The following is a 20835-nucleotide window of genomic DNA, read 5'->3' on the forward strand; positions in this document are numbered from 1 at the left end:
CATGTGCTGTGCAACATCAGGCAGTAGCTTTGCTTGCTCCGACTGGTATGATGCGCATCTGATTGGAGTTGAGGTCTTGGGCAGAGTGCAGTTCCCATATTATCTGAGAGTGCTCTGCACAGACCACTGATCTAGACCTCAACGAGAGTCAGACTGACATGTATACACCGGTATCGTGACAGCTGCCAGTTGACAGTGTCACAGGTTATTCATGCGCCATTACTCAATGTACTCTACAATGTACTCTACTCGCCAATATTGAGACAGCTGTGGCAACCATTCACTAGTTTTACTTTTCAGTTGCGCCAAGTCGGCATGCGCTGCACATGCAGAAACTGCACACGCCTTACATGGACCTTTGGCAAGGACAGTATCTCACAGTCGATTGGCAGTGCCATATAGCAGTGCCACATCTCACAATCGATTGGCAATGCCAGGCATGCTCACTGCGCAGTGAGCATGCATGCAGCTGCTGATTTCAACCAGAGTCCTCATGGCATGAGACCTTTCCATGCAATTCTCAATTTCCAGCAATATCCACAGGATAAAGCCTCTGGGTCTCAAACATGAAAGATGCACGATATCAATGGATCTTCATTTATGATTTCTCAAGACATCTGCTAGCTTCCTCTAGCTTCCGCGTATTTCCAAATTCCACTTCGATTCGCGGCTGGTATACGACGTAATACGGCCGCAAGACATGTGTATATATATCATATTATTTGCATCGCATTAAACGTTGCGAAAGTGATGATGAAAATATCACATACACACGAACTCGTGGAGTGAGCACTGGGAGAGGTGTAAGACGCTGATCTGAGGTTTTGAGAGCAGACTCTCCAATGCCTGCGGCATCTGAAAAATCCGAGTCGCATGGGATGTCTTCGAGCTCTCCTTTTCAAAGGGGGACCGAGCAGGACGCAGAGCTTGGAGTCCCTCTGCTGGAAGATGAGCACTATGATGAGACGTCCTGGCCCAGCTTCCCAGACATCTGGCAGGTGGAGAGCTGCCTCGATTCACGTTCACACACCCTTTCCATTTCTAACATCTTCAACAGAAGTTAGCTGAAAATATGGAACAGGAAGGTTCATTCACAGTAGGAACACTCCTTTTACTGTTTGCAGGAAATACTCAAGCAGAGCAAGCTGGCGCTACCATTGGGCGTCAACCTGATAGTCAACTACTCAATCACCACCATATCCCTGACCTTCAACTCCCACCTGGGCACGCAAGCCGTGGCGGCTGCCTCACTCGCGAGTGCCACCTACTGGATGTTTGGCAAGCTCCTTGTCCAGAGCTTGTGCGGCGCGCTAGACACTCGAGCCTCTCAGGTGCACAGCAGCAGCCCATCTTGCCACCTCAGCTATGCAAGTGCTTCCTAGCCCACAGCAGTGCCATCTTCCTCCTGCTTATGCATCCTGTACTGTCCCAAACAGGTGTCCCCAAAAGGTGCCTTACCCCAGATGGAGTAAGTGTCTCTACGCTACTGAACAAGGATCCAATCAGCCATTGATGAGTCAAGCATGTGCATGCATGCAGGCGTATGGGTCCGGCGCGTACGATGCCATCGGGGTGATATTTCAGCGCTGCGTGCTGTTCATGCTCGCACACTGCATCCCCATCACGTTCGTGCAGCTGGCGGTCCCAGAGTTGCTGAAGCTGGCAGGCGAGGACGCAGAGCTGTGCAGACTGGCCTCTGCCTATGCACTCCGCCTGCTGCCCAGCCTCTACCTGGAAGCCCTCAGCAGGTGGCTTGCTAATCCCAGACCAGGCTTGCAGCAGCAGATAATGTTTCACTCGGCCCCTTGGCTCATGGCTGCTGCCACTGGGGCATGTTACCAACACCACACTAGCAAAAACCTGCAGATAACTTCCTCCAGCGCTGCTTTGCGCTGCCCATTTTGCGCATACTCTGCCGGAATACCATGGCAGCTCACGGTGCAATACCTGGGAGAACGGATGTCCTACAGATTGCCTGCATGCTCTCTGCTTGGAGCTTGCAGAAGTACACCTTGCTAAAAGGTGCAGGAGGTTGTCCTGCGGCCAGTCAGCGCAGCTGAACAATATATCGGCGACAGTAAGCCTCGTTGATAAGGACATTTGCGATGTGCTCTGCAGGCCGCTGAACAGGGTGCTCATAGCGCAGCGCATAGCAGCGCCACAGATGGCCATATCCATGGTGGTGGCGGGCGTGCATGTGTTTGCCAACATCTTCTTCATCCACACCCTGGGCTTTGGTTTCCTTGGAGCGGCGTACGCCATCTGCCTGGCCTCGTTGAATAACACGCTGCTGACTGCGGGTTACATCATCGTGGCCGGCATGCAGGACCGCGTATGGGGCCAGCCCACCTGGGATGCCTTCAAGGTGCAGTCACCCACTTCATCAATTAGTCACCCACACTGCATGACACATGGCAAGGCGGGGACGTTCTGCTGAGCATGAGTGTGCGGCTGGTTTCAGCCCGCCTCAGCCAACTTGATCCTGTTCTTTGTGTGGGAGGGGCTAAAATTTGTTGCGAGAAATTCTGCTCTTCATTTCTGACCCTTTCACGGATATGATGTGCTCTCCAAAAGGGGCCTGATCTGGGAGGACCACTTAGCGTGGAAAGCGATGTGAGCATACCGCAGGCTGCCCGCTGCAATACAGCCAACGTCTTCTTTGTCCCTTGTATTGAGAACAAGCTTGCATGTGTGTGGGGCGCAGCGGTTGGGGGATTTTGTCATCATGCGCATGAAAGGCCTGTGACAAGCTGTGCTTGAGTGTGATCTACAATTTCTGAATCTTTCAGGATTGTGTTGGTCGCTCGCATTCTGCCATGGAAAGTCTGGCCTCTCTAAATCTTGTAAGCGCATTGATTGACAGCCTGTAGACTGCCTGTCCTCCGCTGTCAGCCAATAACGAAGGGTGTGGGGTGCAGCGTTGGGGGGAGTTTGCGCGGTTGGCGTACAGCTCGTGCTTCATGAAGGTGGCGGAGTCCTGGGCGTTTGGCATGATCGTGCTCCTGGCAGGGCTTATGCCCGACCCAGACCGCTCTGTTGCGTCAGCATCCATTACCTTCAACGCCTACGGCATCACATACATGGTGTTCTTAGCGCAGAGCATTGCCGTCAGCACCAGGTGCTTGCTGCCTGCCTTGTGCGCTCCCCTTACAAGCTGATCATTCGTGCTCGCCGAGATCCCAACAAGGCAATCAACTGCCTCGGGAGCAAAAGGCCCAATTAGGTACTGCAGAGAGAGTGACAGATGGGATACTGAGAATTGCTTGTCTTTTCAGCCTGGCAATGGTGCCAGTTGATGACTTTGTAGGAGCAGCCGTTGCTTCTCAAAGATATGTAGCATACATTTGAGCATCCCCATTCTCGCAGTTGGCACTGCAACGCAGAGACCAATGAGCAAGGCCACTGGCAGTGACATCAGGGGAGAGGCTGCCTCCCATCCCAATTGCTGGAGGACAGCATTCAAAGCAGGACACTGCAAACTGGAGGGATATGCATTCTGCCAAGCTGCCAAACGCTGCAGCAAAATGCTTGAATTTATTTCCCCTTGACTGTGCTGCTGTGCAGGGTAGGAAACGAGCTGGGCGCGGGCCGGCCGAGGGCAGCGCGCACGGCGGCGGCGGCGGGAGTGACTGTGACGCCGCTGCTGTGGGCCGTGATTGCGGTGATTTTAGCGGAGCCGCACCTGCAGCGGTTGGTGCTGCTGCTGTATCTGGACGGCAGCGACCCCGTGCTGTGGCGCTCCCTCTCCCGCCTGCTGCTCATTGTGGCTGTTGTGGAGCTGTTTGATGGGCTGCAGACCACATTGGGCGGCGTCGTGCAGGTATGCCATTTTTGTCTTCCCTCTTTTTGACTTTGTTACCCTGTTCCCTGTTGTGAAGAGGCGGCACATTCATGCCGCTTTGTCTGTAGGGCAAATGGACCTGTGTCTGTCTAACTTGCGCAGTAATCATGATGCCCATTTTTTGCACCAAGGATTAGTATGAGGCTTTCCTGTGTTTGGAACTGCGAGCATTGTGCGGGGATGAACGTGTCATTGAGGAAGTGTTGGTGAGTAACAGGGGAGTGGGAAGCAGCAGAGGGGGGCGTTGATAAACGTGGTGGCGTTTTATATTTTTGCGCTGCCCTTAGCGGCGTTCTTGGGATTCTACTGTCAGTGGGATGTGACAGGACTATTTGCGGGGATGGGCATGGGTCCCTTTGTGCAAAGCATATTGTATGGCTTGCTGGTGCTGCGATTGGACTGGAAGAAGGAGTCCAACAAGGCGGCTGAGCTGGCAGGCAGGGAGGAGGCTGAGGTGTTGATCAGGCGGCTGTCAGAGTCGATGTCTGCCGCTGAGAGGCTGCTGACAAATGGGTCGCTGGATAACATGCAAGTTGGCTGCGTGAATGTCGCTGCAGCACGTGTGCTGCAGTCGAGTCCCGGGGAATGGCGGGAGTCCTCATCAGAGCAGGGCCAGTCATGAGTTATTTTTTTTGGTTTCACTCATTTTCATTCCCACAACACTGTGCCAAGTCCATATGGGAAGTCAATTTTCAATGCTGGATTTAGACTTGTACAACATATTGCTAGGCGCCCTCAGCAAAGCCTTCTGGAATGCATGGTTACCTGCAGTGACAATTGATGCAGTAAGGGAGGCCTGCAAGCATTGCAATGTGTGTGGCAACGCCAGTATTTTGGTATGAGTTGGATATAAGAAACCCCTGGAAGCCCAGAATTGCTTGTATGCATTCCAATTTCAGAAGCCAAACTTTGCTCACCAAATGAATACTGCGGAAGACACTTGACAATTTTTATTACTTGCATTTCCTATTGTTCAAGACATTCAGGTGTTGGCAATCATACGACCGATTAATAGATGAATAGACGAGGCCATGGCCATGTAAGCTATTTCAGACGAGCAGGAAGCTTTTTCAAGCGCTCTTTTAGGACAATTGCAGCGCTCTCCTCCGCAGTCTCCAGCCTCCACTTGTGCTCCACCTGCACCCATCAACTCATTTCATATCTCACAAATCTGCCCTGCCAATTTGTCCCCCTCTAGGCATCGCCCTCGACATCATAGCCATCCCAGCGCCAACCTAGCACCGATGCCACAGCAAGCCAGGATGGGGTCTCTGGGCATGCAACAGCTTACTTCTTTCCATTTCCTTTTGTTAGTGTAAGTTTGTTACTGTATTTGTCAGTCTATTGACCAAAGCCACCACAAATTGCGTACTCAAATGCCTGCACAGCACGGCTCGTGGACCGATTTGGACTTGTCTCTGCCTCAGAGAGCAGAGCATCCCAGTACACCTCTTAATCTGAGTCTTTTGCGCAACACAGCAAGAACACAGCATGGCTCATGAACCCAGCTGGGACTATTGTCCTGGCTTCGGAAAGCAAAGCAGCTGGCCGTCTTGCATTGCTGTAACAAATCATTCTGCAACCTTGCCAGGGTTTGAGGGGTATGATGTGGGTGGCGGGGGGCCTTCGCACCCCCCCGCACCTAGTCACAGCTGGGCTCCGGGGTACTTAATTCGTGCCTTCTGTCAGAATTACTGGGATTGCTTCCAAGATGCAGGGAGAGAAACGCACAACGTCAAAGGCTGCTTATCTCTGAATTAATGACTCACAATGTGAGGCTGCAAGTGCTGCACAGTGTCCAGGGCAAAAACTCTGAGCTAATGACACAGATACTAAAGCTGCAGTTGCTGCACAGTGCAGGGCAGCTACGCACTATGTAGGGGGCAATCAATTGACATACTGGGGCTGCAGGTTCTGCCAAGATGCAGGGGAGAGCAGCGCACCATATCGAGGGCGGCGCGCTCCGTCTCGAGGGCCTTGGTGGGGTCGCCGCCGGTCATGGCCGCCATGGGGTTGGCGCCGCCGCCCATGCCCATCTGCTGACGGTACATCTGCGTCTCGTCGATGGTGTTCTCGCGAAAGAACAGCATGAACACTCCGCGCAGTCCAAACAGCAGCAGGATGTAGTACGACAGCGACGTGAAGTAAGTCACGTCCAGGGAGGGCAGATCCACCCCTCGCTGCATGCACACCCGGACACCAGGTCAGATAATAGTGACAGCATAGTAAAATGCTTACTTTGGCGAGTAAATTTGACCCTAGGTTTGTAAGGGGTGGGGTGTGTGGAGTTTTCACCTGCAGCATGAGCCGGAAGGATGGGCTCAGAGGGAAGGGGATCTTCCCCAGGATGAAGCCAGAGAAGAAGTAGCTGACAAATGTGCCCATGGCAATCTGTGCAGCACACCAAAACAAGTCATGTAACTTGCACAATTGCACAACATAGTGGACAACACTGTAGTAAGCAAGAATCAGTGGTAGACGGATAGGTCAGTGGCGTGGACCGGGCACTTGCCTGAGGTATGATGCCAACCAAGTTCTGCTTCATCATGCCCGACATCATGTCTGGATTGGTCATCATCTGCTCCTGGGCTGACTTCTGCTCTGACTTCTGGCTGAATACTCCAGTTTCCTGCAAATCGCCGCACAGGACTGTGAGCCTTCCTGGCATATACAGAGGAACCGCACAGAGGTGAAATGGCACAGGATAAAGCAGATACTGAGCACCAAGAGTTCATTCAGGAGGCGTGGAAGGTGGAGCCGCTGAACAGAGGCTTGAGAATTCAGACCTTGGCCGCAAAGTACTTTACTCGCTGCTTGAAAGCGCCTTCTGGCAGGAAGGCATATCCCTGCCGGAGAAGCTGGGATCGCGCCAACGCCTGCTTCTCTTTGACCTCCTTCAGATCCACCTTTTGTTGAGAGGAGCCCCCCATCAGAGCCTGCATAAGCAGCACAAGTGTTTGACCTGACAGCTGGGAGCAAATAATTGCAGGGTATGATCATTTGTATGGTTTTATTCGGGAGCTACCTGGGTCGCATATTGCCTGATGAGCATCATCAGGAATATGGAGATAGTAAGAGGCACTAGCACCCAATCTCGCACATCCCGATCGAGTAGGATATCTTGTGCACCCATGATGCTGACGTCTTAGGGATCCGCTTCACAAATTACTATTGACACATAGACCTTGAAGGAGGATCGCTTGGGAACCTCTGGCAGTTGCAATGTTGCGAGAATTGCTTTAAGAGGTTAATCCGAGATGGTAGACTCCTTTACCAATTGAAAGGGCATGCGCAGAGGAGACGCTTTATAAGAACAATTTGCACGAAAGTAGGGGTAGTGGTGTGAAGTCTAAAATCAACAGAGGCAATGCACTTGTCTTGGCGACGCACGTGACACTGAATTAATCGCACGTGATCAATTGGGAAGATGTGGGACGAATATTGCCTGACTTTGAGGCTCAAGCGTGGTAGACTAAGCAGCAGATGTCATATGATAGCTGTCATAAATATTACACTCCACCAAGATGGCGTGAGGCAGTTGCACGCCCAATCCTGAGATTTCACGATGACGCTTTCAAGCTTTAGCACGATCAACACATTGAATGCTTTCACGTGGGAAAGTTCTCCATGAACTGTCTTAACTCTACAAAGAGGTCGCGCTTTGAGTTCATAGGCTTAGCTCTACACTTTTATGTTTACTAGTAGAACCCAACTAGTAAACATCCGTTCAGTTCAATCGTCTCTTGTTCCTGATGTTGTGATAGACTCAATACAGCATACTGATCAGGTAGTGTTGTGCCAATAATAGCTTTATACACCACCGTCATGCCTGTGCTGCTGATGATTCAACCCCAAACATCTTGGGAGTGTGCCAATTCAGATTTCTTTCTGCATCTCCGAACTCCACATTAACTTGAATAAGCGTCCTCTGCCTCCTTTTCTGCTTGGGTCGACCGCAAGCGCAGCCGTATGGGGCCTTTTGCAGTGGAAGGCTCCACGACCTGCCCTTTCTGAGTTATTTCCAGCAGACCCCTGGCTACCAGCCGCGCAGCGGCATCCCTAGTGGGCTGCATCAGCGGCCGCCAATCTGACGGCCTCACTCTGCGCGGCACCTCGCTGCCCACACAAGGATCATCAGCTGTCTTCCTTGCCACAGTGGTTCATGCTAATTGGGTGTGCCCCAACAGCAGCCTTGGATAGCAAATAGATGAGCAGATCCAGCATGTTCAGCATGACAGCAATGGCAGATTCAGGTCAAGAGGGAAAGATTTTTGCAGGTCTTGCGGTCCCCTGTGTCCACCACAGATACTTGTGCTCACCAGCGTCGCTCACCTTGGTCAGCAAGTAGATCCAGGTCTCCGGCCTTGCAGGATCTCCAAAATGCCCTCCTCCAGCTTCTGTGCAAGTACTGAAAAGTCATCTGGTTCATCCTCATCCTGTGCAGCCTCCTGGTCTGCCTCTTTGCGAGGCTCAGCAGGTTCACCAACCTGCGGACCTGCTTTCTCCAAGACACTTTTCCTTTTCGCGCCCATGAGCGCTGCAGTTGATAAGCACACAGCCTCGATAAGTCTCACAGATGATGAAGACAAAATACTCTGATGAATTTTGGAAGCAGTCCTGGCCTCCTTGCAGTCCTATTCAGGCCCCTGCTCCACACCTCAATGACGATGCACCACGCTGGACACAGACATTCCAATATCGATCCGCTCAATTCAATACTTGCTCAACATGTTGTCATAGTGCTTGCATAGTATTGGCCAAAGATGTCGTTCTTGACACCAAAGCACTTTCAGGACGCATCGAGAATACTTCGAGGCGTTGCTCTGGTAGCAGCAAGGGCTGCTGCGGACAGGTGTGTCGATCCAGTCATCACATCGATAACTGAAATTTTCTCTTGACGGGATTTCTTGTGAGATCGCTTATTTATCTGACGGTTCTGCAGATGTGATGGCATGTCGACAATGCTGTCTGTCACATGATTTCTGGACGAAGATCTGCAGAATGTTGTGTATAAGTACATCCTTGATGCAGAAGTTTTGATATAGTGAATTGCGTCCCTGGCAACCTTGATTGGTATATTGCAAAGCTGACCCTCCTCTGGTGCACTATGCAGCAAACTATGGAAGCAGGCCGGGAAGACAGACCACAGTAAGTCTTTGCAAAATGCGTTGGAGCAGGCCAGCAAGCAGAGTGCACAGCTCGCAGAGTCCCTGCAAGAAGCTGCACAGAGGGGCGGCAATCCCCCAGATGCTGTAGCGCGCGGCCTGCAGGAGAGCAGGCAGACTGCGCAGGCCATGGCAGAGCAGCTGCAGGGGCAATTGCAAGGTGTGCACAAGGCAACTGGATGCCGCATTGACCCCGTGTAGTCTGCCACTGAATATTAAAAACATGCTCTCTTGAAGCTCTGCAAATTCTTTAGTCAATGGCCTTGATCGCTTCATACAGGTGTCCTCAAGGACGGGGAGCGGTTATTTAATGATACTGTCCGTGGCACAGGGCCTCTGCAGGAGCGCTTGCAGCAGGTGCATGCTTGCTCCTCTCGTGAGCCTCAAATAGTGAGGCTGTCTAGTTTTAAGACATGAAATGGTACCGGTGCCACTTTAAAAAAGCATTGGTAGCAGCAAAAAATGTCTTGGTGTGGCGTCCATGCACCGCAGGTGGACAGCTGGATGCAGCAAGGCAGTGAGGCGGTTGCCAGCACAGCTGATGCCGCAGTGCAGAGCACCCAGGAGACTGTCTCGGCAGCTGCCTCTGCAGTGCCGTCCTCGGGCACTCCACACAGGGCTCTGGTGTTTGCCAGCAAGGGAGGCAGAGCAGTGGTGGAGCCTCCCTCAGAAACCAGCCTGCTACCCGAAACTGCTCTTGTACCAGATAGATCACTAAATCTCTCAGCACCACCTGCTACTGCTGTGCCTGCAGCAGTAGACAGCCCGATTAGCAGCTCCCCAGAAAGCCTGGCACCTCCAATAGAGGTAACGCAACATTCTCGAGGCAAAGACATGCACACCTGCACGCCTGCATGCGAAGTTCACTGTATCGCAAAAGAATTCCATGGTCAAGCTCATCTGCTGTGTCTCGATTAAATTTGCAGACGCTAGCTCAGATGAATTTGGAGTCTACCACTGGCCGGCTTTTTGAGGGCGGCAGTGCCTCACTTCTGGCGGAAAACCCAGGAGCGCAGGAGCGCATCCTCTCATCGGCGGACGCAGAAGCGAGCACAGTCCGCGCAGAGGAGCAGCTGGGCGCCATCAGGGCGCAGGGGCAGATGCTGGGCGCCAGAAAGGTGGGCTGCTCCCCCCCTGGCATCCCCAATGGCAACACCATAGACGCTGCAGTGCTGTCTGGTTCTGCTCAACTGTCTGGGACCATTGTGCACGAGTAGCCCTCTCATGACTTATTCATCTGGTACGCCACACACGCCTGGTAGCAGGTATTTTCTGTCTCAAAAGGACTTGAGAATAAAGGGTGGCATCGAGAAACAGCTGCAACAAAGAAGCTTGTGCCATCCCCACAGAGGTCCAAGTGCATGGAGAGCTTGAACATGCACCTGCTGCGGCGCAGGAGGACTCGGTGGCGAAGCAGAAGGCGGAGGTGCGGCGAAAGCTGCGCGAGCGGCGCGTGCCTAGCAGCCCCATCGGCCGTGCCATGGGATTCGCGCAGCTGGGCGCCAGCCTCGTCTACGGCACTGTCTCCGACTCCGTCTCTCAGTACTTCCGCGGCAGCCCCCCTGAGACCGCCGACAGACCCAGCAACAGGTGCCGATTTTGCACCCCTTATCGTTAAATTTATTTATTTCTCTGGCGGGTACTCACCAGATGACCTCTGGGTTGCAGCCGGGATGTGCAAAATACAAGCCTGGGTCGGGGAAAGGAGCACTGCAGACATCTGAGTGCTTCAAGTGCAATGGGATTCTTAGCGCCATCACGGGGCTTGCAGTTGAACAGCTTCAGGATTGTTCATGCCCAACAAGGTCTCTGCAAACATACACCTATAAATGTAAAGGATGTGACTGGCCATGGTGGACCAGGAAGGCAAGAGATGTCTCTTTACACAGGGCAGCAGGACACAAGCACATGCCTGTCGCAGAGTCCGTCTCTGCAATGACATGACTCAGGTGATTGTCTTTATTATTGGGGAGAGAGTTTAAATGGGGAGCAGGTATTTGACGGAGGCGAATGCGGAGCGGCTGGCGGACGCGCTGTGCCGCATGCGAGGCGCGGCGCTCAAGCTGGGCCAGATGCTGTCCATCCAGGACGAGAACGTGCTGCCGCCCGCGGTGCAAATCTGAACCAAACGCTGCAGTTGTAAAATTCTGCTGCCATGTGCTTGTGCATGTCATATTGCATACCGCCATTCAGGACTGACACGTGCACTTTACTGCCTCTAGCGCATTTACTGCCATGCAGAGGTGCAGGCAGAGCAAATCCTTGCAGGAAGCTCTTTGGTGCTCGTTCTCTCGGTAGAGGATAACATGAGGCGGGCAGGCCTTACGTACAATACGGTGTCAAGCATTGACGAGTGAAGCTGCATGCGCGCAGCTGTCGGCGGCGTTGGAGAGGGTGCGGGCAGGTGCGGACGTCATGCCCCGGAAGCAGCTGGAGAAGGTGATAGTGGCCGAGCTGGGCCCAGAGTGGCGCGCTAAGCTGGCCGACTTTGACTTTGAGCCCCTCGCTGCCGCCTCCATCGGCCAGGTCAGAGCCCAGCCTGTGCCTGGCAGAGGATCTTACACCTTGCTGGATTTCTATTCTTGCAGGCTGGACACTGGCTATTGCATACGTTTGGTTCAAAAGCGTGCTTGATTGCCTTTTTGGCGCCTATGGTTTTGTGCATACAACTTGTTGATGTGAAAACCAGTGAACACGATACCAGGAAGAGCTGCGCTGGAGAGAGGCAGTAGGCTGACCTAGCATTATACAGTAGATAGGAAATCTGCTTTTCGGGCAAAGCTGCAAATCCCGTTTTCAGTCAATACCTGAATGGTGAAGTCATGCAAAATCTCTGATGTCTGGAAGGTTGTCTTCAGGTGCACCGGGGGACGCTGCATGACGGGCGCCAGGTGGCGATGAAGATCCAGTACCCAGGGGTCGCGCGCAGCATCGAGAGCGACGTGGACAACCTCCTGCGCCTCATCTCGTACGCCAACGTGCTCCCCAAGGGTCTCTACGTCGAGGCCGCCGCCAAGGTCCGCCGCTGCCTGCCCCAACCGCAATCGGCAACATGTTGACTGTATCTCTCGGCTCTCCTGTGCCTAGGGAGGCATCATGTGGGCTCATCTGCATGCAGGCAATTGTGCGCCGGCCAGCATGCAAGGCCACAGGCTCTTCCAATGCACACACCTGCACAATGCTGAGACAGCCCAGAGGCAAATAGATCGTGTGCCCCCACAGGATGCTTGGATGCATGGACTGGTCAATCAAACCACTTGGTGTGACTCAGCACCAGGCTGTGATGGCCGCAAAGAAGCAGGTCATTGCACCAAAGCATGCAATCACAATAAGAGCTAGCAGCCAAGGCTGTGAAGTGGTCGTTCTTGCAAGCGCAGGTGGCCAAGCGGGAGCTGGCGCTGGAGTGTGACTACTCGTATGAAGCGCGCTGCCAGGAGCAGTTCAGGCAGCTGGTGGCGGCGGATGAGGGCTTCCACATCCACGTCAACGTACCGCAAGTCATCGCCGAGCTTTGCACGCCCCGCCTGCTCACCACCGAGCTTGTGCCTGGCGCCCACATTGACAAGGTGCATTTTCTCTGCTGGGCCATCTTTTTGTTATCTCAATTTAAATCAATATGGAAACCCTCCGGGGCACATCCATTTGAATCGGTGTGAAAATAAAAGCAGCCTGGTGAGCCCAACCGCACTTTGTACCCGTGGTGGTGTTTCCTTGCTTGCAGCAGAAGTCACTTTAAGCTCTCTCCTTAACTCACAGCCGCCCTTGCCAGCCCCTACACGCACCAGCCTGCATCCCTCTTTTGTATACTTCTCAAATGCGGGCAGAACAGCATGAATTTCTCGTAGACAGGTCTTTCGCCGTAAACGTATACGTGACTAAGTGATGCACAGATGAAAATTGGTGTGACATATGCATGTGGGGGTGCGCCAGGTGGCGCTGATGTCACAGGAGGTGAGGGATGCGGTGGGCACGCTGCTGCTGCAGCTGACGCTGAAGGAGCTGTTTGAGTGGCGCTTCATGCAGACGGATCCCAACTGGGGCAACTTCCTCTACGACGCCCCCTCCGGCGTACTCCACCTCATTGACTTTGGTGACCTCCCCTGCACCTCTCACAAACTCTGCTAGAGTCCGCCGAGGAGTCCGAGTAGTGAGCTCCCCTGCACCTTTCACAAAGACTGGTAGGCTTTGATGAGCAATCTCCCTGGTAGACTCTCCAGCGAGATGTAACAATTATCATTTTACGCTGATCCTGGCACACTCAAGGTGCGTCTGCAGACAAGCTGCAATTAAAGATAGTCACAGACAATGCCCTGTCAAGCAGACGAGATGGAAGCTCTTGGCCATGCATTGCACACAGAAATTCTGGCGTGCTTTTGAGAACGTTGTTGGTGCCTGTGCAGGTGCCGCGCGGGAGTTTCCTCAGGCGTTTGTAGACGACTATCTGCGCATGGTGAAAGCCTGCGCTGAGCAGGACAGGACCGAGGTCATCCTGCGGTCCACGCGCATGGGCTTCCTCACCGGTAACGCCACACGCTCCATTCTCCTCACACCCTACTCTGCCCCGTTTACTCTAGCGCCTCACATCCCTTATCACTTGCCTAGCTTGCATGCCTGCCTCCATGTAGCCAGACATTGCAGATTGCAAAGATGAATGGTCTACTGCCCATGCCACTCTTGCCCTCTGCTCTAGCACCCCCCTTCCAGCATGTCCTCCAGCATTTCTCACCTTGCCCAAATACCGGTATCCAGCAGCCTGCCTCTGGGCTTCGTCACCAAGCCGGCCATTTTTCTGCATGCATGCAGGCGACGAGTCTGCTGTGATGCTGGACGCGCATGCAGAGGCGGGGTATGTAGTGGGCACGCCCTTTGCGACAGAGGGCAAGTATGACTTTGCGCAGCACGGCGCGCTGACGCGGCGGGTGTCTGATTTGGGCGCGGTGATGCTGCGCCACCGGCTGACGGCTCCGCCGGAGGAGGCATACTCGCTGCACCGGAAGCTGAGCGGCGCCTACTTGGCCTGCATCAAGCTGCGCGCGCGCGTTCCCTGCCGCCAGCTCTTCTACGAGTCCTACAACAAGCATGTGTTCGGCACTGAGGCCCCCCCCGTGCCGCAGCAGCAGGCCGCCTGATTTAGAAGGGCCTATAGCATCTCTCCGCACTAGTGACAGGTCCTCATGTTTGCTTTTCGCTCGTGGATGGTCCTGGTCTAGCTAAATGCTGCTCAGGAGACGTGCCTGGCATATTTGCACCTACTGCCTTGTTGGTCTTTTCTCGAACTTGCAGCTGCCTATACCATCACCTATAGGCGATGTATGCCATTCTGTGTCCCTGAACTCATGACGAGCCTAGAGTACCGCTGATTATATACTCAGCATGCAATGCATGCCTTTTGTTGTCTTAAGAGCTTGTTGCGTTCAGTATTCAATTGGAAGGTCCTTAACGGATGTAGCTCACTGCAAGTAGCCATGCGTGTAGCTAGCCATAGCCACAGAGGTGATATAGATATTCACCGCGCTAGTTCAGATAAATTCAAATTGTAGCAAGCATAATATTTACATTGAGCACATTCCATCACACTCAACATTGAGGTGTAGTAATGGAGCACAGCCATAGATACACTCTTCACTGAGGCATCATTCATATAGTAAGTCTGCACCAGCCACTGAAATCCCTGATTTTAAGCTCATTTCAATTGATCTCTCTCTCATACTTGGCATCTTAGGCGAATAGTAATGCAAGCCAGCATGCTGACCCCTAAGCTTGCTCTGCCTATGCCTATGGATCTGCTAGGACAACCACGAGTACTCGTACTAGAGTCCTAAGGAGCACCGGTGCTGACGGGCGAACGGCAGCCAAGCCTTACTCAGGGGCCACCGTTACCAATCCCACACCTCCTAAGGGTCTTCTAGTTGACATGGTGCTGACGGGCGAACGGCAGCCAAGCCTTACTCAGGAGCCACCGTTACCAGTCCCACACCCCTAATATACCCTAGCCATACCAAACACTACCGGACAAGACCATGATGCTGATCAGCGAACGCCAGCCATGCCTTACTCAGGGGCCAGCGTTACTGATCCCACACCATTAGGGACAGAGGACAAGACTTGACCACTGTGACTCTCACCATTCTGGTCGCATCAGCTCACCTAGAAAGCCAGCATGCTGGTGTGGCTGGGCAGAAAGCATCACGTGGCTGTTTCAATTCACACTAGCAGAATCCAGTCTTCTGCGGCTGATCAACATCTCATTGCAGACTCTCATTCGTGCTCCATGTGCTCAATGACTGTACAAAGCATTGTCATACGTGTACTTGCAAGGATCCAGTCCTGCGAGACACACGGTCAGTGCACATGAAGTAAAGATTAGCAAAAGCAGCTGTCACATAAATGCAGGTCTGTAGCACATGTGAAAGGCAGTGACGGTAAATAATGCTCTGCTATACGGTACTTCCCTGAAATTTTGAAGTCCACTATCTCTGGATCTGGAAGCACTCACAGCAGGATTTTGTGGGCCAGGCAGGTCACAATTTCATGGGTGACACGTGGCAACACAAAACATGCTTGCTGACAGATCAAGATCACTACATCATGTAGCAAGCATAATATTTACCGCCAAAGCCTCAACTGCTCAGCAGGACATTACTTTTATCATAGTATTTTGACAGCAGACTTATGTGTCTCTCGAAGTCAAGCCTGTCCTTGAAGTCTGTCTCACCAGAGGTCACCACAACAGTGCCGTTGGGCTTGACAGCTTTGACGATGTATGGTCCACGCGCCTTGGCTCTCAGTGGTCCAGGAGTTGTGTCAAGCTCCAGCACCAAATCTCCAGGTTGGAGCTGCTGACGTTTACCTATTTTCTGTGCATGCCTCAGATGCCAGTCTAGAGCGTTACGCCGAAATTGACTCTCAATCTCAAGCAGGGCATGCTTGTCAAGATCATTCAGAAGAACTTGCAGATCAGCAATGTAAGTAGCGGCATCAACACTGTCAGGCTCAGCACAGTCAAATGCAGCAATCTTAGTAATATTTCCAACAGGCAAGGGCAGGCCAGGGCGGAATCCCATAAGCATTTCATGAGGGGACACACCAATGGCAGAATGCACTCTGTTCATATAAGACATTCGCACATAAGGCAGAGACTTCAACCAGGACATTGTGTGATTGTTCACATGCTTAGTCAAAATCTGTTTGAAGGACTTCACCAGCCTTTCAACGGCGCCATTGGCCGATGGGTGCCGGACAGCAGTGGTGATGTGATTAATCCCCAGACGCGCCAACATGTGGGAGAAGTCCGTAGCAAACTCCAGCCCATTATCTGTAGTCACATTAGCTGGCACACCATATCGGCACACCCAGTTGCTATAGAAAGCGTTAGCAATGTGGGCAGGCTCCTTAGAATACACAACAGCAAACTCTGCCACCTTGGTGAAGTAATCAACCATCAGTACGACCCATGCTTTCAGATCAGCTTTCCTCTTGGCCCTGACACCCAGCTCATCAAAACTTGGAGTCTTAAACGGGCCAGCCAAGTCAACATGCACATGCTGTAAGGGTCCATAAATGGCAGGTTGCTGCAGGTCAGGCAGATCAAGATGCACAAGCTTGCTTCTTTGGCAGCTGTCACAGCACTTGACATACAACTTTATATCATGTTTGATGCCATTCCAGTGAAAGTGCTGATGCAAAACTGTCAAGGTCTGCTCAACACCGGCATGTCCAAGCACTTCATGAAACAGGCGAATAACATCCCAGCGATACTGTATTGGGGGGCAATTGAGCCACCTGTAACCGTGGTTTCTCACCTTCTTGTAAACCACAAGCCAGTCTTGGAAGCGCTGGTGCAGCCGCGTGTTCACAGCTTTCTCAAGCAGGCTCCGCCGCTCAGTGGCATCAATGGGCAAATCTGCATCCTCTCTCCCCCCCCACAAATAAGCAAGTAGTGCATCATTGAGATGCGGATCAAGGGGAGAATTATACTGCAAGGGCGTGCCATCACCCACAAGCTCTTGCACCGATGCCTCAAAATGGACATCACAGGCAGGACATAAAAATGAGCCGGAAGGTGCCACTGTTTGAGGAGGCACCAGGCAGCGCAAATGCATGCAGCGCTCACAGCCATCACAAATCACCATGTTATCCCAGCCTTCTGCATCATGACATATAGCACAGGGCACATTGTCTAGCTCACTTTGAGACTGAGCTTGAGAAGGCCAGACAGATGCAACAGAGGCATGGCTGAACAAGCGTGACAGGCAATCTGCAACAACATTTTCTGAACCTTTCTTGTGCACAACAGTGAAGCTAAATTCCTGTAGCTTCAAAGCCCAGCGCTCTAGCTTCGCATTGTGAAAGCGAGCTGTGTTGAGCCAAACTAGGGCTTGATGATCAGTAATGCAGACAAAGTGATAGCCATGGAGATAACGTCTGAACTTTCCAACACCCCAGGTCAAAGCACAGCATTCACCTTCAGTTGGGGCATACTTGGCCTTAGCGGGTGTGAGAACCCTGCTGGCGTAGGCAATGGGACGGTCACTGCCATCCCCATCCGGCTGGCTGAGGACAGCGCTCATGGCGCTGGTGGACCAGTCCGTTGTCAGGTGGAATGGCCACCGCAGCTGAGTAGAGCCGCGCTCATCCTTCACTGTGCTCCAGTCTGGCAGGCGCAAAACCGCCGGAGAGGTGAGGGCGTGCTTGAGGGCCTTCAATGCCTGTTCACACTCTTGAGTCCACAGGAAAAATACACGTTTCTTTGTGAGAGCATGCAAAGGCCTCACAATCGCCGCAAAATTGTCAATGAACCGACAATAGTACGCAGACATGCCCACAACAGACTTAACTTCTTTGCTGTTGGTGGGCCGTGGCATACTCACAATACAGGCAATCTTGTCAGGATCAGGTGCAACTCCTTGCTCAGACACAATGTATCCAAGGCATTTGACAGAAGGAGCAGCAAAGACACACTTAGGCAACTTGAGTTTCAGACCTGCCATGCGCATGCGCTGGAAGACCTCACGCAGGTGGCTCAAGTGCTCTGTCCATGTGGCAGAGTATACAAAGACATCATCAATGTAAGGATAGCAGCAGTTGCACCCAGCCAGCACATGATCCATAAGGCGCTGAAATGTGCTGGATGCATTCACAAGACCAAAGGGCATTCGCACCCACTCAAAATTACCATAAGGGGTGCAGAACCCTGTCTTGTGCACATCTGCTTCTGCTACAGGGACTTGCCAAAAGGCAGAGACAACATCGAGTGAAGTGAAATATTTACTGCCAGCCATCTTGTCTATGCAAGTATTTATCAAGGGCAGAGGATAAGGATCCCTCAAAGTCACCTTGTTCAGGGCTCTGAAGTCTATGCAGAGGCGAAGCGACTGATCCTTCTTTTTGACGAGCACAACAGGGCTCATCCACGCGCTGGTGGAAGGGCGTATGCACCCTTGCTCCAGTAAGGAGTCCAGCTGTCCACGCAAAAACTCCTGCTCATATCTGCTGAGCTGATAGGGTGCCTGCGTTATGGGCTCAGCAAGACCTGTGTCTATGGAATGACAGATACCCGTGCTCTGGGAGACAAATCCCAAATTGGCACTATCATCACTGAAAATATCAGAATACTCATTGAGCAAATCCTGCAGATCAGCTGTCTGCTGAGCTGTCAGTCCTGCATCAGACATGGATGAGACAGCCAAGGAAAGAAGATTGGGAGTTTGAGTGCCCTGACAGTCAGGAACTTCAGCATTTCCAGCAAAATGCACATTTTCCCAGTCAGGCATGCGACAGAAGGCATTCACTGACAAGGCATCATGACGATCAATTGCTTTGTGCACAGAGGGAATGCGGCTTGCACATGGCTGATGGGTTAGAAAATCTTGTAATACATTACTGACCCTCTGATCAGGTTGCTCACTCCAAATGCACTCAGCATGCAAAGACATGTAACAATTCTTAGATTGTTGTTCTCACCGGTGGACAGCGCTGCTGCCGTGATATGTGAGCAGCAGCGTTGCCGCTCAGCCGAGAGATGAAGGGCCCTTCACAGCCAACCGCACTGTGCGGCCCGTGAAGAACATCCTGACGCGCTGGTAGGACGGCAGGCGCTTGTTGCTTGCCGACTTCGCGCATCCGAGCTCCAGCTGGTTCCTGTAATACAGTGGCTTCACAGCATAGCGCGCCATGAAGTCACTGCCAAGCAGGTAGTCGTACCCGACATCAGGGACAACAAACAGGTGGCTGGAGTACAAAGCATCACCAATCTGGAACTCAGCACCCATGACGATCTCTGTCACCACAGAGCCACTCTTGTTGAACATGTCCAGACGCATGGGTTCCTGCAGCTTCACCAGCTTAGCGCCTGCACCCTTGAGCAGGTCATGGTCGCGGTTGTACGCGGACTGGGAAATGCAGCTGATGCTAGCACCTGTGTCCACGTACATGTCGCGCGTCATGCTCCCCTTGCGCCCTGCATTGAACTTGCCATGCACGAAAGGCATGCTGACAGTGTATAGCTCAATCACAGGACTGATGGCATTCACAGCCTGCACAGCGGGGGTGACAGCAGCGCCAATGATGGCACCAGCACACTGCAGTGGTGCAGGATTCTCAATGGGGCGCGCAACATCACAGTATGAGGGCAGAATCTCATCCACAGTGACATTGTGCACAGCAGTGGAGGATGCCTGTGTGTCAGCTGACACCACTGCCTCGCCAGCTGCAGTCAGGTAGTCATGCAAGGGCTGGCATGCACTGCGGCAGGCAGGGTCACTGACCATGTCGACAAAAGATCTCAGTGGCATGCACACATTTGCAGAGGATAGGGCGTCTCTGCCTGTGCGCAGGTTTGTCATACCAAAGCGGGAGCGGAAGCGCTCAGTGGAGGACTGCTCTGAGGACCGCACTTCGGCCTCTGGCATGCGCGGTCGCTGCCGCAGGTTGCTGGCATTGACTGTCGCTGTGGAAGCAGGAAGCTGTACATGCTCCTTCCCTGCATTCCCACTCAAAGAAAGGTTATTGGCAGAGGGGCCAGGGCCCGTGCCCTGGCCACCCTGTGGGTAGCTCTCACGGAAGCCACCTCCTCTGCCACCACTACCGCGGCCGCGGCCACGGCGGCCACCCTGGCCACCGCCACGGCCCCTGTTCTGGCGCACACTGACAGAAGACATGGCATCGTCATGGTCATCAGATGCATCAAAGGCGTTAGCACTCTGAGATGCCTGAGAACGCAAATGCATGTGATGCTGCAGATTGTGCAAGCTTGTTTCTCGCCAGAGGCACGCCAGTTCCTCACCACGGAGCTGCGGCTCATCCTGGGCCCAAACAGTAACACACTCTCCATTTCTGACCTGGAGAATGTGGCTGAGGCCTGGGATGAGCACTCTCGTGCCATTCTCCACCAAATCAGTCTCAAGCTTCAATGCCGATTTATAGGGAATTTATTTTTTGCAATTGCGATAGGCTCAGAGTTCAGTCTCGAGTCCACATCTCTGGATCTGGAAGCACTCACAGCAGGATTTTGTGGGCCAGGCAGGTCACAATTTCATGGGTGACACGTGGCAACACAAAACATGCTTGCTGACAGATCAAGATCACTACAAAATGGCCTTCAATTATTCTTTAGATTCTGTAATTGATAGTGATCTTCTCACAAAGCATCCAAATATTATGAGATTTCATGATAACATTTACCCCTATGATAGTCTGAGCTCATAGAGCGTGATCATGCTCCTGGACAGAGTGTACCTTCCAAAAATACCCTTCAAGCAAGGTTAGCGCTGTGCATGAAATATCGTGAGAACTCGCAGAGATACATGCTGTCAAAGGAGCACAAATCCA

General features: G+C 52.6%; 5 protein-coding genes across 5 annotated transcripts; 2 read left to right on the forward strand and 3 right to left on the reverse strand.

Moving 5' to 3' along the window:
- Window positions 1–878: 878 nt before the first annotated feature.
- On the forward strand, window positions 879–4463 carry COCSUDRAFT_55602 (MATE efflux family protein; the record flags this gene model as incomplete). The annotated part of the gene is made up of 7 exons (XM_005652093.1): window positions 879–998; window positions 1125–1331; window positions 1540–1748; window positions 2119–2365; window positions 2919–3118; window positions 3565–3820; window positions 4059–4463. The coding sequence occupies 7 exons, from the start codon at window positions 879–881 to the stop codon at window positions 4461–4463; spliced, it is 1644 nt and encodes a 547-aa protein (XP_005652150.1).
- Window positions 4464–4885: 422 nt separating this feature from the next.
- On the reverse strand, window positions 4886–6974 carry COCSUDRAFT_11051 (DUF850-domain-containing protein; the record flags this gene model as incomplete). Its single annotated transcript, XM_005652094.1, has 6 exons — window positions 4886–4978; window positions 5785–6021; window positions 6137–6262; window positions 6372–6470; window positions 6628–6777; window positions 6867–6974. The coding sequence occupies 6 exons, from the start codon at window positions 6972–6974 to the stop codon at window positions 4886–4888; spliced, it is 813 nt and encodes a 270-aa protein (XP_005652151.1).
- Window positions 6975–10435: 3461 nt separating this feature from the next.
- On the forward strand, window positions 10436–14135 carry COCSUDRAFT_11140 (ubiquinone biosynthesis protein; the record flags this gene model as incomplete). The annotated part of the gene is made up of 8 exons (XM_005652095.1): window positions 10436–10596; window positions 10997–11117; window positions 11380–11532; window positions 11865–12023; window positions 12384–12572; window positions 12937–13096; window positions 13407–13526; window positions 13810–14135. Coding segments are annotated over 8 exons (1389 nt in total), but the record flags the coding sequence as incomplete, so codon positions are not given.
- A 3004-nt stretch (window positions 14136–17139) lies between these two features.
- COCSUDRAFT_55605 (hypothetical protein) lies at window positions 17140–18416 on the reverse strand (the record flags this gene model as incomplete). The annotated part of the gene is made up of 3 exons (XM_005652096.1): window positions 17140–17152; window positions 17488–17714; window positions 18342–18416. 3 exons carry the CDS (start codon window positions 18414–18416, stop codon window positions 17140–17142), a joined length of 315 nt encoding a protein of 104 aa, XP_005652153.1.
- Window positions 18417–19016: 600 nt separating this feature from the next.
- COCSUDRAFT_39230 (hypothetical protein) lies at window positions 19017–20182 on the reverse strand (the record flags this gene model as incomplete). The annotated part of the gene is made up of 2 exons (XM_005652097.1): window positions 19017–19541; window positions 20075–20182. The coding sequence occupies 2 exons, from the start codon at window positions 20180–20182 to the stop codon at window positions 19017–19019; spliced, it is 633 nt and encodes a 210-aa protein (XP_005652154.1).
- Window positions 20183–20835: the final 653 nt, after the last annotated feature.

This window comes from Coccomyxa subellipsoidea, assembly GCF_000258705.1.
Source record: "Coccomyxa subellipsoidea C-169, whole genome shotgun sequence".
In the NCBI taxonomy this organism is placed as follows: Eukaryota; Viridiplantae; Chlorophyta; class Trebouxiophyceae; family Coccomyxaceae; genus Coccomyxa; species Coccomyxa subellipsoidea.